Source organism: Perissodus microlepis, chromosome 18, assembly GCF_051167445.1.
Source record: "Perissodus microlepis isolate ML-2025 ecotype Zambia chromosome 18, ASM5116744v1, whole genome shotgun sequence".
Classification (NCBI taxonomy): Eukaryota; Metazoa; Chordata; class Actinopteri; order Cichliformes; family Cichlidae; genus Perissodus; species Perissodus microlepis.
In genome coordinates, this window is record NC_140478.1 from 9,998,240 (window position 1) to 10,013,411 (window position 15,172).

Genomic DNA, 15,172 nt, shown 5'->3' on the forward strand with positions numbered 1-15,172 from the left:
GGGGAGAGGGAGGTCTGGGCTTCTCTGCTTGGGCTGCTGCCCCCGCGACCCAGATAAGCGGAAGAAAATGGATGGATGGGATGGATGTTTTTCAAGTAGAGTTGCGTCTTAATTTAATTCCCAAGGTTTAACGTTACTTGTCTTTTTATTTAACTCTGGAGTGAGTCATACATAATTATCTGTTAATTACACAAAATGTGTGGATGACATTTCAAAGTGTATTCTCCATTAGCATCCTTAGCATATAATGTGAAGTACCTCATACTACACATCGTCAGTCTTGTATTGCTGTTTGAGGAGCAAAAGCAAAGAAAAACCTCAATTCAAAATGTTCATCCTTCATTTTTATTGAGGGACTGAAAAAAAACAACCAAAAAAACATCCTCTTAGCATGTTGATCAATCCAAGACATGTGTACAACAACCTGTTTCCTTAATCCGCACACCTTAATGTTCGTCATCAACCAAAGCGCCGATCGCATCTCCGTGTCGAGGCATTCCCCGTCGCCAGGAATTGGGGCAGAGGAAGTTTTCCTGCAGTGTTCCTCTACGGCTCAATGCATGGTGATATCAGCACTTGATGAACTGGTGTGTGACCTCATATATCCCCACAGACTCACTAATTTTCTCATCGTAGTCGGTCCAGTCCTGAAATGTTTTTGTTTTTAAAAACATGAGCGAGAGAAAGAACTGTAGGGATTATTTTCAGATAAAGTGCAGTGATTTTCACGAGTTCAGTGAAGATAAATGAAAGAGCGCACTACCACAGGAAATCAATCACATATCAGTGAATTGTATCCTGCCGTGCTAAACAAACAGCTGAAAGTCTGCTAAAGGTCAAGTTTACTTTCTCGCAGTGAGCGATTAGTTTCTCCTGCGCTTACTTTTTCTAGCAGGTTGATTTCAGGAAACGGCGTTCCAGTCTCGGCTCCTTCTGCAGCGAAGCCAGCCTGGAGGAGGGGATTACAACAAGTCAAAGTCACGCCATTATCACAGTGTTACCTAAAACACACTACCAGATTGCATAGATAGCATTAGCTTCATTACATAACATAAAAGATAGAGAGAAAGAGGTTCTTGCAGGGTTGAACCCTGACACACTGTCACAGGCAAACAGCACTGGTGTGCTGGACATGTGCTCTACAAAGCAAGCCCAGATTTGGCCGATTAACCTCTCCAAATGTTTATGACATCCTTTTACCTGAATCTCACCAAAATGGGTCAGAGTTATGGCATCCTTATTTAGAATAGACGGCTAACTTGGTAAATTGTAATAAATCATACCCTGTGAAGAAATAAGCCTCACAAATGTCTGACTGTCCTTGTTGTCCTTTGCTGGATAAACAATAAACCTCCCACATGAGATGGCCTGACAACCAATATTTTTTTTAAGCCTCTGTTCACAGCTGGCCCAGCAGCAGTAGTTACTTATTAACCCCAAAACTCTTATTTTAAAGTTTGGGCAAAAAATATTGTAACCTCAATTTTTTTTATTACATTGTTGTAATAAACGGGCAAAAAGGTGATCCATCAAAAACCTTTTTTCATATAGGATAAAAATTGAACCGACATCAACTAACATCTGGATGACAGTTCTGGTGGAGAGTGGCTCTGGCTTCATGGATGATGACACAATCTGGGTTTTATCTCCTCCAGTTCATATGGACAGTTGTGGAAATAGGACAACAAAGATTCTCACTTGTGGCTGGAAATCAACGGGCTCCAGACCTCGACACTCGAACTGCACCATCGTCTTGAAGGTTTCGCTGTTCTCGGCCTTCAACCCAGCAGACACAACGCAACATTAGAGAAAGAGAAACTGAAAAACCTGAGAACTGACCGTGGACGTTTTCTTACATTGTAAGGTGTGATTGTGTCTCCCAGAATATCTGTAAGGAAAAGGTTTACATTTTGTAAGCTTTTAACTCTGCAAATTAAGACAAGATGAGCCGGACGTCATGTCACGGCCTACCGATGGAATTTTCCCTGGAACAGAGTTTACACTTCTGCACCATGCTGGCGCTCCCTCGTCCTCCCTTGAGTGGCACACTCTCCTGTGAAGGCAAACACAAAGTACAGGTGGTATATTATATACGTGCAATTCTATAATGATAATAATAATAATAATAATAATAATAATAATAATAATGTTAAACTGAATAGAAAAATTGCCCTTTCTTCCTTACCACCAGAGTTACATACTGCCATTTATCTGGAATTTCTCCACAGTTTCCACACTTGAGCTAAATTTAAGGCAAAACAAACAAGAAACACATAAATGATCTTTTAAAAAATAATGTTGACATGTTTCATTATTTAGTGAGTATGTGTCAGCATTACACTTGGTTAAATTAAGGAAATGATCAAAGATTAGCAGAGAGGAAAAGTGCATGATATTTTATTATGGATGAAAACAGTTTAGCATGTTAGCTTCTCATACCTTCAGGAACCAGCGGAAGTCGTCCTCCAATGGTCTAACATTGGTGACGTTCTCCAGGGTGGCTTTAAACTGCAGTCCAAATTTCTGCCATGCACAGGACAGAATAGGTGGTTAAAACTAACACAATAACAGCAGAAATTACCCCAGAGACACGCAGCAGCAGTACGTACCACCATCTTGAAGCTTCCCCGCTGACAACTTCCTGAGGCATTCAGGACACCTCGTAAATTCTAATTTCCAAACCACTGACAGCTATTTTAAATTTAGCATTTTTTTCAGTTCATCTCAAAACAATCATAACGTAGAAATAAATATTCGTTATAGGAATGAATGCACCATGCTTGCAGGTGACTAATAAACTAAAAATAAGTAATCTTTTATTACGTATCTGCTCATTTTGTTGCCTAAATGAGGCATTTCAGCTGTTTCTACTAAAATTTTGCATTAAGCTCAATTACAAAATCTTTCGGCTCTGATGGCCGTCAGAATTTCTTCAGAACTATATCAAAAACAATATCAAAGTACATTTTAAATCACCAATGCTAAAGCAGGACGGACGTGCGCCATCTAGCGGATGTACCAAATACAATATGAACTCTCAGTTTCTCTGTGAAATGCATTTAAATTGTTAAAATAATCACAAAGCTACAAAAACTGCATCAGTTTATTAACCGTTCAAATATAAATCACCAAACAAATCATTATCAATTCATCATACAGTACAAATCTTATGGTACAAATTATTTAATTAAGCACAACATTAAAAAAAAATGGATCCAGCTGTTTGTTTTTTGTTTCTTTATTGTAACCTTTTCATAGTGGAAACTGCAAGTGTGAATACTTACTAGACATTTTAACCTGAGGCATCTTCACAGAGGCATTGTGGTGGATCTTGGTGGTTAATGGCCACACACCTGGGATAAGTGATATTGCTGTACCTGGCATTTCAAATCCATTGGTATCAACCTGAGTATATACATGCCAGCTCGAACTCGACAACTCATTTGTCCATGTGAACGTGAGCAAATTGTAGAAGAGGGAAGAGTATAGAAAAGCAATTCACAGATTTGAACACTTCGCTCACAAACCAAAGTCTGTGCCATTTAAAACACAAGGATCTGTATGAGCTTCAGTCATTACACATGTGAGCCATTTAGACAGGACAACTAACCCCATAATTAACAGTTGCACTAGACATAGTTATCAGAGCACTCAGTTGAACCCGCTGGCATTTGGCTTCATTGATCTGCTAGTCGTGTTATTCTGCACGTAGCAACTGGTACTGAAAAATAAAAAAATGTGTTTCTTCTGTTACAGGCATACAAAAGGTGTGGACACTACAATACACTTAACACAAACGAGAAAAAACAGGAACTGAATGAAAATTGTTGGAGACACTCCCAAGATTGTCAGTGCAAATCCAGCTAGAGTGCACCTGATTCATCACTTGTCTAACTCGCGTTCCTTTCAGAACACTAAACATGTCATCAGATTCCCCCGAGGGCTTCAAGTTTTATCAGACATAATAATAATAATAAAAAAAAAAAGGATTCCCCAATTTTATTCATTTACAGCATGAACTTTAACGGAGCAGCAGGGGATACATAAAAAGAAAGGAAGGGGAAAAAGAGGCAGGGGTGAAATGCATGGGATCAATATTTAACCAATGGTCTCATCGCAACAAGAGCTCATCTTTACCCTCATGACAAAATAAAAATCAAATCCTTACAGTTACAATAAAATAACCAATAACATAAGAGTAGTCATGATATAATAAAAGGCATTTCAATTCTCTTTGCATTTCTTCTTCATCTCTTTTAAATACAGTGATGCCCACAGGCATTATTTACAACACCCCACACCCCTCTCCCTTCTGCGAAGAGAGGTGCGACGGGGTCAGTGAGGCCGACTGCTTGACTCGGAGGTCCGCCGCTGCCGTGGAGTGCTGTGGCCGTTCGTGCAGCCGTTGTGACGTTTGCTTGGTCCGCCGTTCAGAATGTCTTGGATGTGCTGTACTATCAAGTTGATGGCCACTGAAAGAGGAAATGGAAAGTTTGTTAAAGACCTCGAGATGCTGTGTGGCAGAGGTGTGTTATTTGTATCGCTGGAGCGAGTGGTGAGCAGGAGTAAGCGTGAACATGTGTTTGTTTTGCCTCGCATGGGCAAACTCAAGCACAATCCAAAGGACAAGTTAAACATGTTAGTTATTTGTAGGTTAAGATGTCACAATAACAATCACTGAGGCCTCACCAAGATTATCTGCTCCTCGTGGAATAATGACATCTGCATACTTCTTCGTCTAGTAGAAATAAGAAATGTTCTTATGATTAAAGTGCCCAATACAGCAGCTCAAAAATATTATAATATGGAACAATTCTTTATTCTAAACAAGTACAAGCACACAGCGCTCTCTAGTGGGGAAATATTGGAGTGGCAATAATATTTCTTGTTACCAAAAAAATAATTGCCTGTATCAGTGTTAAAACTAGAATGGTGTCAGTCCTGGTTTAGTGTCTCAACAAGACAAGAGCACTCACAGGTAAACAGAACTCCTCGAAGGCCGGCTTCACAAAAGTGATGTACTGACTGAGCACTTGCTCCAGGTCTCTGCCACGTTCACTGATGTCTCTCAGAACTGAAACAGAGACATGTTATACATTTAGACATGAAAAACAAAAGTATACCAATGTAAAAAAGAAACAACAGAAACAAAACACACACACACACTATGTGATGATAACAGACAGTCCAAATGTACTTTTGAAAACCAAAAGTACTATAACAGTGCACTTAAGTGACAATCGTTACATTAGTGAGTAGCAACCCAAATCACGCTATACACCTCGACGCGACAGCCGTGTGTCGGGATCTGTGTCAACAAACAGCTTCATCTGGAACAGATCTCTGATTTCCTGCGAGTAGAACATGAGGATGCCCTCAAACAGGACCACATCAGCCGGATACACCATAACAAACTCGTCTTTCCTGGAACACACAGAAAGGTGCCTCTTCTCTGTGAGCGACTGCATTTACACGCGTGTCAAAACAAATTTAAGCATATTACACAATCGAAGTTACACATCAAATGCTTTATTTGTTTAACTGCATAAAGCCTGTTGTGCTTCTATGATCACATGATGAATTGCGGCCAAATTAAACAGGATGGTAAAAAAAGAGGCACTCACCTGGAATGAGTGACAAAGTCATAAACTGGGATCTGGACAGTTTTCCCCTGAAGGATCTGTCTCAGTGTTTGCATGATCAGCTCGCTGTCAAAGGCATCTGAGGTCAAGAAAGGGAAAACCGAAAAATGCTCAGTTACAATTGGTCACACTTAACCTCCATCACTACAGCTCAATGTGCACCCACAGACACGTGGCACCGCTCCCCGCACGTTTGGTAACCCAGGAATCGCTTTCGTATAACATGTGTCGTGTTCAGTCTGAGCCTGGCAGCAGCTGCCTGAGGACGGCTTGCTGATGGTGCAGATTTAAAATCAGCCCAGAAAGGAAGCGAGGGTGAAAAGCCTGACTCCAAAAATGGACTCCAAAAGTTCTATGTATTGCTGCCACCGTTAGGTGTCATTTAACATATTTTATCCTCCAGTTGTTTAACCGTAATCCACTTTGGACTGCATGTGCACATGAAAGATGCCATTTAGTTAATACAATAAGCCAGGTAAAATGACCTAGCCACTAAAACCTGTAACATGTAGCAAAGATTTAACGTGCATCATACCTGGATGATCAAAGTTAAACTGGCCCTTGAGTGCCTTGGCTTTCTGCTCAGGAGTCAGCACCTTGTAAAAGCTGTCCTGGCTGAGGATCGCCACCTGCCGCTGATGGTGGTCAATCTTGTTCTGTCCCAGCAGCTCCATGATCTTCTCACACACAGACGACTGTGGAAATGATCAAGAACATGACTGTCAGGAGAGTGCGCCAATATGACTGCTGAATACCAGTATCGGCCAAACATCAGCATGGGGCAAGAATTTTACACCTGCTACATCCCATGTGGGCTAAATATCAACCCACATAGATTAAGATTTTAACCTAGAAATAACCTGGGTGAGTAAACATCCTGCATCACGTTTGCATCACTGCTACAGGCAAACTGCCCTGTGGCCAACCTTTTTTGTCCTCACTGACCTCCCAAACTAAAAGAATCTCATGCCCAATGCTGACAGGGCATTCCCCCCCTGCCTGAGGCTCTGCTTCCTTTTGTACCCATTACACTGTGCTACAACGAATTTAAACAGCCTCACACCAGAGCTGGAAACTTGGGTCAACGCCCTCAAATGGGGTAGTTTCTGATAAAATGGACAAACTTTGAATGTACCCTTGAGCCACCCCAGTGACACAGGGAAGATCATCTACAGCATCACCTTGAAGCTTTAACTTCTAAGTTTAGCCCTCTTGGAGAAATTCAAAATAAACTTTTTAAATACACTAAAGGGAAGACGTTTTACTTTTAAATATTAAGGGTATGTATATAATTTTTTTTTAGTATTAATGTTTGTTTTTTTAAAAGAAAAATCATATTCATTATTTTGTTGCCATTGCAGGCAACAAAATAATGTTGGGAGACGTTCAGCAGTAAGGCTAATGAATATGAAACAAAACTGGTATGTCTTCTAAATATACCAAACGCGGAACATGACATCACTCACACCCTGAGCAGCGTCAAACCGGAAACTGACAGGAAAACACTGACATAATGCCAATAACAGATGATACGGTTTAAAGAGCCAGAACGAGGGCCCAAAGGAGATGAATGTACGACGGGCTCACAACAAAGCCGCGAAAAGTAACATTCACCACCAATTTATTATTGTTTACCTTGACTAACCTTCGCATTTAGCTAGTCTGTTATGTGAACTTTGATCACTGGTTTAATTCAAGGGGAGTTTTTTTCCCCAGTCGCCCACGGTAAAAAACCTAACATTCATAACAAAGAAATGTGACGTGTTTGGAGAAATAGCCACGTCTGTGTTTAAGAGTCAGCGCCACCGTGTGCGCTGGCAAGTTTAGCTCTGCATACGCGGGTACTTCTTTGTGCGAGGCTTTTAATGTAACTCGGTCAAATTAAAATAGAATACAATAAGCTAATATATATATATATATATATATATATATATAAATATATATGTAGAGAGAGAGAGAGAGAGAGAGAGAGAGAGAGAGAGAGAGAGAGAGATATATAATTTTATATTATTTTTTTAAAAAGGCATCTAAGGTTTCACATATTAAGGACAGATGAGCGACATCTTTTTCCACAGTGGTTTTCGCGCGGGGGGGTTCAGTATATTATTATCCAGTAAGCCACCATGTAGGTTACCGTTATTTAACGTTAGCAGTTATCCCGGGTCAAAGGAGAAAAAAAATCTGACGTCAAACAACGAGTACTATAAATTTAAATTTTAAAATATTATTCATTTGACAGAGATGTGGCTCACACTGTTTACAAACACAGCGCACCTAGCTTAGAGTTAAGTTAGCACTAGCTATTGTCTTAGATCTCCCGGCACTGCTAGCAGGTGATGGAATTTATCGTTAGCTCGGGGGCTAACTAAGCTAACATTATTACCATCCATTGTAATTTTAGTTTATCATTATCATTATTATTTCCGTCACAAAAAAGAAGAATATTGGACCAACTAAAGTCAGCGTTCAGCACCACAGACAGAGCACCAGTGCGCTAAACTATTGTGAACTGTCAATCAAGCCTCACTGCTGAGTCGCTGAAGCCACGCGGTCAGCCGGCGAACTCAGCTGCGAGCATCAGCCGTCAATTAACTCAAAATTCTCAACGTGTCACTACGTGAAACCCGTCAAATTAGCTCACTAGAACGCTAACCTTGCCGCTGGCAGTGCCACCGGAGACACCGATGAGGAAAGGTTGCCGAACAACCTGGGTGTTCTCGCCGCGGTCCCCTAAATGTGTCTCACTGTCTCCAGCCATACTTGTAATGTGCTGCTCCAGCCGCTGAGCTGGAACGTCGTTATGATGTAGCTCCTCCCACAACGCTGCCCTTGATTTTAAACTGCAATTTTAATTATATATATTTTAATTTGCTTGTATTTATTAAGAAATTTTTACAGCCATGCAATAGTTACTGACGTTTAATTATGTTTAAGATATGAGAGTATATTCTTAAAGCCGCTTTAAGTGATCGACAGTGAAACTATCCAATCGTATAGTACATTCAGACGCCACTGGCCTGTTAGCGCCGATTGGCTTTCGGCTGCAATTTGGCCCGCCCCTTGGTGAATCGTCAGAAAAGTGCCGTAGTAATGGCAACTAAACACGATATTCTCAATTGAGTTGAGATTGGACTCTTCGAAAACAAATTAAACGTCTTATAGGTATGTTTTCTCAAAACTTAAATCCAATAATGAAATTTTAAAAGTGACAGTAAAGTGAAAGAGTCGTTAGCACATAACTGTTTGGCGGAGTTGCTTGTAATCGAGTCAGATTCCTTTTTAGATTTTCCAGCGTTATCGGTAAAGTGACGTTAACCCGGATACTGCATGTTTTACAGTCAACAGTGACACTTGAAGCAACGGGACGAGCGCCAATATGCTCCGGAGTCTCGCTAGTCTCCCTCTGCGGCGGCCTGCAGCTGCTCTTCTGGCTGCTGGAGTGAGGTGTATCTCCTCCGGCTCGGTGGAAATCACCCTCCCGCTTAACTTCTGGGCTGGGAAGAGGAGGACAGGCCCTGAGAAATGCAGCAAGGACAATGTTTACGAACCTGCAACCGGTAAAACACACAGCTCGTAAATACTGAAAAAAAAGTACTGACCCTGCCTTATGACCGGACTTTGGACATTGCTGTGTGAATATGTATGTCTGGTAATCTTTAGTAGGGGGAAATGATTTTAACGTTACTTTCTGAATGATTAGAGTCTTTTTGTCAAATACACCTCTAAACTTGGTAACTAGTTTTTCAATAAAAGTAAACTTTCTACACATGTTGATTGATATACTGTATCCAGTTAGTCACAGCTATAGACCAGCAGTCCTGTATGGACAGTGTTATCTCTGCACAGCTTCATTGGATCAGAACCAAGACATGAGAGCACATCATCATCAGTTAATGATGCCTGATAATCAGCCTGCTGCTCCGTGCATTACACATTTTTAGTCCAATTATATTCTGATGCTCTTTGAGGCCCGGTCCCTGTTTTTAATTCAGCTCTCTTAACTCCATCTGAGCCAGCACAGAGCCTGCATGCAGAGCACGCATGGTGCTTTTTATCTAATCACAGTTACCATCACTGAAAATGACATTTCCAGCTCTAAAGTGTAAGCGAGCCACAAAATTCACAGCACAGTTGACTGTAGCTGCTGTAGGCCGATAATTATTTTTCCTTCACATCAAAGAACGACTGGAATCATAGAGATGACTGTGCCAAATGGAAACTGTGTGCAACCTGTTGTTTTCATGAAAGTCTGCCTACTTGGACGCTTGAGCTATCTTCCATTCCATGTTGTAGGCCGTGTCCTGTGCCAGTTGGAGCCTTGTGGTGCTGTGGAGGTGGATCAAGCTGTGAAGGCTGCCAAACTGGCTTTCGGTTATTGGAGCAAAATGTCGGGGATGGAGAGGGCAAGGGTCATGATAGAAGCTGCACATATAATTGAGGTGTTTGTTGTTTATATGTTTTTGTTTTGTTTTTTAGAATGAAGAACAGCTCAACAAAGTTGTTGTTATATCTTGCAAAAGGAAGATCTCATGAGTCATCTAATATATTAGATTGCATATGCCCTGATTTTCATGCACAGAGCAAAAGAGAGGAAATAGCTGAAATGGAGGTGGTCAATAATGGGAAGTCCATCACAGAGGCCCGTCTGGATGTGGACTCTGCCAGACTGTGTATAGAGTACTATGCAGGACTGGCCAGCACTTTAGCAGGTTGGTATAGCTATCGTATATTTTCGCCATATTTATATGGCTTTATAAATGTCACGTCAGCCTTTGTTTTACCTTGTCAATGCTTCTGTTTTCCTTTATCAAGGCCAGCATGTCCAGTTGCCTGGGGGATCCTTTGCATACACTCGCAGAGAGCCGCTGGGAGTCTGTGTTGGCATCGGTGCTTGGAATTATCCCTTTCAGATCGCTGCCTGGAAGTCTGCTCCAGCCCTGGCCTGCGGTATGGGTTTCTTCCACAACCAAAACACCAGTGGCCTTTGTTGGTTTGCTACATTTAAGAAAATGTCTTTAAACTCCTGGAAAATGAATCAGTAAACTTTCTTAAGAAGTTAGACTGTTTTAAATGCACTTTAGAACAGCACGCAGCAACACTACATATGAGCGGGCGGAGGGAGGTTTGGGGTCTTCACTCAACCCCATTCTGTTAACCTTCGGGGCTGGGGGGCTGGGAGAAGGTGCTGGCTGTCAGATTGGGGTCTGGGATGCGGGGCCTCTGCTACTGCAGATAAGGAGGCGGTCTGCTTGCCTCCACCCCAGAGAGGAGGGTTACATCTCCTTGGTCCGGGTATGGTTTGCCCCTCTGGGCTGGCAGGGGTACCCGGACCTGGGATATAGAGTGTGTTTGGGGAGTGTGAATGTGTGTACAGTGTCTATTTGTGTCTGTCTCCACGTCGGGTGAGTGCCGAGTATTTGTTTGTGTATATGGGGGTGGGAATGCATGTTTGTGTCTGCGAGCGCCTGTTCGTCTGTGTCTTAGATTTTTCGGTAGGCTTGGGTCTTAGACTCCACCTCTCTGGGAACATCTCAGGCTCTCCGAGGTATGGAGGCCTATCTCCCCTCACCACACTCCCTGCCAGTGGCTGATGCCCGTATGAGGGTTGGTGTGTTGGTGGTTCTTGGTGTCTGGGGCTGGGCGCTCATGTATGTACCGACTCACTCCTGGTGTCCGGTTGGCAGGGCCTGGCGCCTGTGGCCCGGCTGGGCCCCTTCCGGGGGGTGGGGTGCCCTCAGGTCTCTGGCATCTGGGCCTGAGGCTCGGTCCTCTCTAGCACAGCTGGCTGCCAGCAGAGCCCACGGGCACGTCACTGCAACCCCCTCTGGCCTCTGCTCCGTGGCTGCTGGGTGACCTCTCGTTTGGGGGTCTCCTCAGCTCTTCCCAGCAGGGTGGCACAGTTGCCCCTGTGGTGGTCCTCCTTGGGTCCTCGTACTCTGGGGCCTCTGGATGTCTGGGGCCTGGATCTCCTCCATACCTGCTTCATGCCCTGGGGGACGGGGCTATGGCTCCCCACACTCCCTAGCATGGAGAAACCTTTTGAATACAAGCGTGCTGATCCACACAGGTGTACACACGGGTGTTCACAGACACAAACTACACCTTTCTTGGCTGCTACCTCAAAGCACATTGTGCACTGTCGGTCTTGCGTGCTGCACAATAACATGTAATTTAGTATCTACTGTTAGCTAGTTTATTGTGATGGTGTTGTATTTATTATGTTGCTCTTTTTTGTTTGTATTCTCTTCTGGGTTTTTTTATCTCCATACAGGTGATCCAGGTGTTTTGTTTGTTTTTCTTTCTTTCTTCCCCCCTTTCTCACCGTCTCTTCTCCCCTCTATTTTTCTTTCTCTCCCTCTCTTTCTTTCATTCTCTCTCCCTGTCCTATCCCCCAGTCATGTCTGTCCCGTCTGTAACAACCGAAAATAAAATAAAATAAATACATAATTATAATTATAATAAAGGTCAATCAAATGGACCAATATGGCAAGGCCATGATGATCCACTTGGTAAAGTAAATCTGTTTGGCATCTTTCTTGGCCCTCAGACAACAATTCTCATGTCTAAAGATCCAAATGGGACAGGCAAAAAAAAAAGAAGTTAGACTGTGGGGTGAGGAAAGGGCATCTGAAGTTAGCATAACTGCACATTCTAGCAAATGAACTGCAAGACTATTTTGTAAGGTCACTTGACATAAACTGCTGCGCTACTAAAACTAAAATGTGGGCGGTACCATCTTTAAACGTCAGCAATTCATTTGAGCACAAAACAGTTCAGAAAATAATTACAGCATTTCACCTTTAGGTAGCATTCCACGGAGACTGATACAACTGAATGTGCAGACTTATTAAAAGAATTCAAACAATCCATGTTTTTCTTTGTTATCTTTTCTCCATATTAGGTAACTCCATGGTGTTTAAACCGTCACCGGTGACACCTGTGACAGCAGTCATGCTGGCAGAGATCTACGCCAAAGCCGGAGTTCCAGAGGGGCTCTTCAATGTGGTCCAGGGGGGCCAGGAAACTGGCAGCCTCCTGTGTCAACACCCTGATGTTGCTAAGGTGTCTTTTACTGGTAGTGTGCCCACAGGACAGAAAGTACGTGGTATTTTAGACTTCTTGTGACTAGGACATTTAATAGTAAACAATTGGGATTTGTAAATGTCGTGGTAACGATGCCGACGTCTTCTTTATATGTCCTAATAACTGGATGTTTTTCCATTTGCTTTTGTGCCACAGATCATGGAGATGGCATCTAAGGGGGTCAAACCAGTGACTTTGGAGCTTGGAGGAAAATCTCCACTGCTCATATTTAAGGACAGTGATCTGGAGAACGCTGTGAGGGGAGCTCTCATGGCCAACTTCCTGTCTCAAGGCCAGGTAGTGTATCTTTTTTTTTTCATATGCTGTTATATTTTAACATCACTCTATGGTTCAGCTTGTGACTGGTTCACATTGAAGCCTGTTACTTGATAGTGTTGTATATCCGCATCACAGGTGTGCAGCAATGGTACAAGGGTCTTTGTTCAGAAGGATATTGTGCCTGAGTTTGTGAAGGAGGTGGTAAAGAGGACCCAAGCGATCGAAATAGGAGACCCTCTTTTAGAGAGCACCAGAATGGGGGCACTGGTCAGCCAACCACATCTGGATAAAGTCCTGTCTTTTGTTGATCGAGCAAAAAAAGAGGTAAGACTCGTTCAAGGAGTTCTTTTTATTTTGTCAGGTGTACACCAGTAGGATTATGTGCAGCAACTTCAACTTGGATTGCATTGTTACTAGGGCGCTATAGTGTTGTGTGGGGGTGAATCTTATGTCCCATCTGATCCCAAGCTCAGAGGAGGATACTACATGACGCCATGCGTATTAGGTAGACCTTCTATAAAATACTCTATTTTTGCATTTTGTTACAGTGCTGGAAACTATCTCCCCCTACTAAATTTAACTGCAACACCACAAGTTTTCTGAAGTCAGTGGATTGAAATCCTTTAATTTTACCCCTTCATAGGTAACTGCACTGATGACATGACCTGTGTGAAGGAGGAGATCTTTGGTCCAGTCATGTCTGTGCTACCCTTTGAGACAGAAGACGAGGTGCTGCAGAGGGCTAATGACACTTCACTGGGTCTGGCTGCAGGTGTTTTCACCAGGTTGGTTTGTTATATGTGCAAATTCGCTTCTTCTTTTTTAAACCACATTTAAAGCTACAAACCAACCAGTAATTGAAGTCACTTAATCTGAGTCCCAGTGTATCACATACACATATAACACATACAATTCCCTAATCCCTCAAACAAAGTCATCTACACTCAGTGGGTCGCTTCTTTCCAATGCTTCAGCTCTCCAGCATGTTTCATGTAGTTGTTTGTTCATGTGGTTGTTTTGGCGAAACTTTGCTGACAAACAACCAAAAGATCGCGCATGTCAGCCTCTTCTTTTGCTTTGGTGTCTGAATTTATTTATTTTAAATTTGTCTTGATGCATTATCAATTATCCAGGTAAGTAAATCTCCAAAAGTTGATTCTGTTCATGAACAGAATCAACTTTTGGAGATTTTAAATTTGCTTTTATGCGTGTTCTGCAGGGATGTGAGGCGAGCCCATAGAGTGGTTGAACATCTAAAGGCAGGCTCCTGTTTTATCAACAACTACAACATTACTCCTGTGGAGGTGCCTTTTGGGGGTTTCAAAATGTCAGGTACACTCTCGTTTTCAAGCTGGCCAGGAGCTAAATGTGACTGGCAAATCATTACTTTGTTTTGTTTTTTTATTAATCAAACTCATAAGTAATTAACTGAATAACTCAGATCAGTTCTATACCTGGAAAAATGCATCATCTGACAACTACAGTAAGTAAAGTGGGCGTGCATTTGTGACCCTTATGTTCCCCAGGCATAGGGCGGGAGAACGGCCAGGTGACGATCGAATTTTACTCCCAAATGAAGACTGTGTTTGTGGAGATGGGCGATGTAGACAGCCTCTTCTAGACCACCCAGCCACAGGAAGCCAGAGCTGTGCACTGAGACAGAGACTCTAGATCAGGAAATCTCTCTCAGTCAAGGAAAAACTATCAACTGTTTGTGCTCCAAATAATGACTAACAGTCTTTGATCAGTGTGCTCAGATCATCCACACTTTTTTTTTCTAATTTACAGGAAAATATAACACATTGTAGGCACTAAAACTGCATTCTGAACCAATTCAATCTAATTCAAGCTCTTAGCTTTGTGATTTAAATCTAAATCTTGACTGATTTTAGCTACTTGAGTGCGAATGAGTTTCATATTGAGTTTTGTGCTTGGTTACCTTTTTTGGCCATTTATGTAAATGAGACGATTCTCAATGTATTTTACGCATTTGCACAACAATGTTTACAATCAAGCTTTATTTTATTAACTATACACATGAAACTATTTTTGTACACTTAAATGAAAACCTAAGTACTTTTATATGAATTATGAATGTTATAGCGTGTCGTGTGAAATAAAACTGCAACAGCAATGTCTGGGTAGAGTGAACTATCAAAGGAACCTGT

The 15,172-nt window shown here is 42.2% G+C and overlaps 3 protein-coding genes across 3 annotated transcripts; 1 reads left to right on the forward strand and 2 right to left on the reverse strand.

The window, feature by feature from the left end:
* Window positions 1-322: 322 nt before the first annotated feature.
* czib (CXXC motif containing zinc binding protein) lies at window positions 323-2,673 on the reverse strand. Its single transcript, XM_084913074.1, has 8 exons — window positions 2,610-2,673; window positions 2,440-2,523; window positions 2,186-2,242; window positions 1,972-2,053; window positions 1,857-1,888; window positions 1,699-1,776; window positions 884-949; window positions 323-647 (listed from the first exon to the last, which is right to left on the reverse strand). Exons 1-8 carry the CDS (start codon window positions 2,613-2,615, stop codon window positions 570-572), a joined length of 483 nt encoding a protein of 160 aa, XP_084769200.1. The 5' UTR covers window positions 2,616-2,673; the 3' UTR covers window positions 323-569.
* Window positions 2,674-3,085: 412 nt separating this feature from the next.
* On the reverse strand, window positions 3,086-8,430 carry uck2b (uridine-cytidine kinase 2b). Its single transcript, XM_084913073.1, has 7 exons — window positions 8,296-8,430; window positions 6,178-6,337; window positions 5,625-5,721; window positions 5,282-5,424; window positions 4,977-5,074; window positions 4,690-4,738; window positions 3,086-4,472 (listed from the first exon to the last, which is right to left on the reverse strand). Exons 1-7 carry the CDS (start codon window positions 8,398-8,400, stop codon window positions 4,336-4,338), a joined length of 789 nt encoding a protein of 262 aa, XP_084769199.1. The 5' UTR covers window positions 8,401-8,430; the 3' UTR covers window positions 3,086-4,335.
* A 270-nt stretch (window positions 8,431-8,700) lies between these two features.
* aldh9a1b (aldehyde dehydrogenase 9 family, member A1b) lies at window positions 8,701-15,142 on the forward strand. The gene is made up of 12 exons (XM_084912067.1): window positions 8,701-8,804; window positions 8,981-9,199; window positions 9,936-10,081; window positions 10,222-10,351; window positions 10,455-10,589; window positions 12,544-12,740; window positions 12,882-13,022; window positions 13,140-13,328; window positions 13,422-13,509; window positions 13,648-13,789; window positions 14,224-14,336; window positions 14,531-15,142. Exons 2-12 carry the CDS (start codon window positions 9,019-9,021, stop codon window positions 14,623-14,625), a joined length of 1,557 nt encoding a protein of 518 aa, XP_084768193.1. The 5' UTR covers window positions 8,701-8,804; window positions 8,981-9,018; the 3' UTR covers window positions 14,626-15,142.
* The last annotated feature ends 30 nt before the right edge of the window (window positions 15,143-15,172 follow it).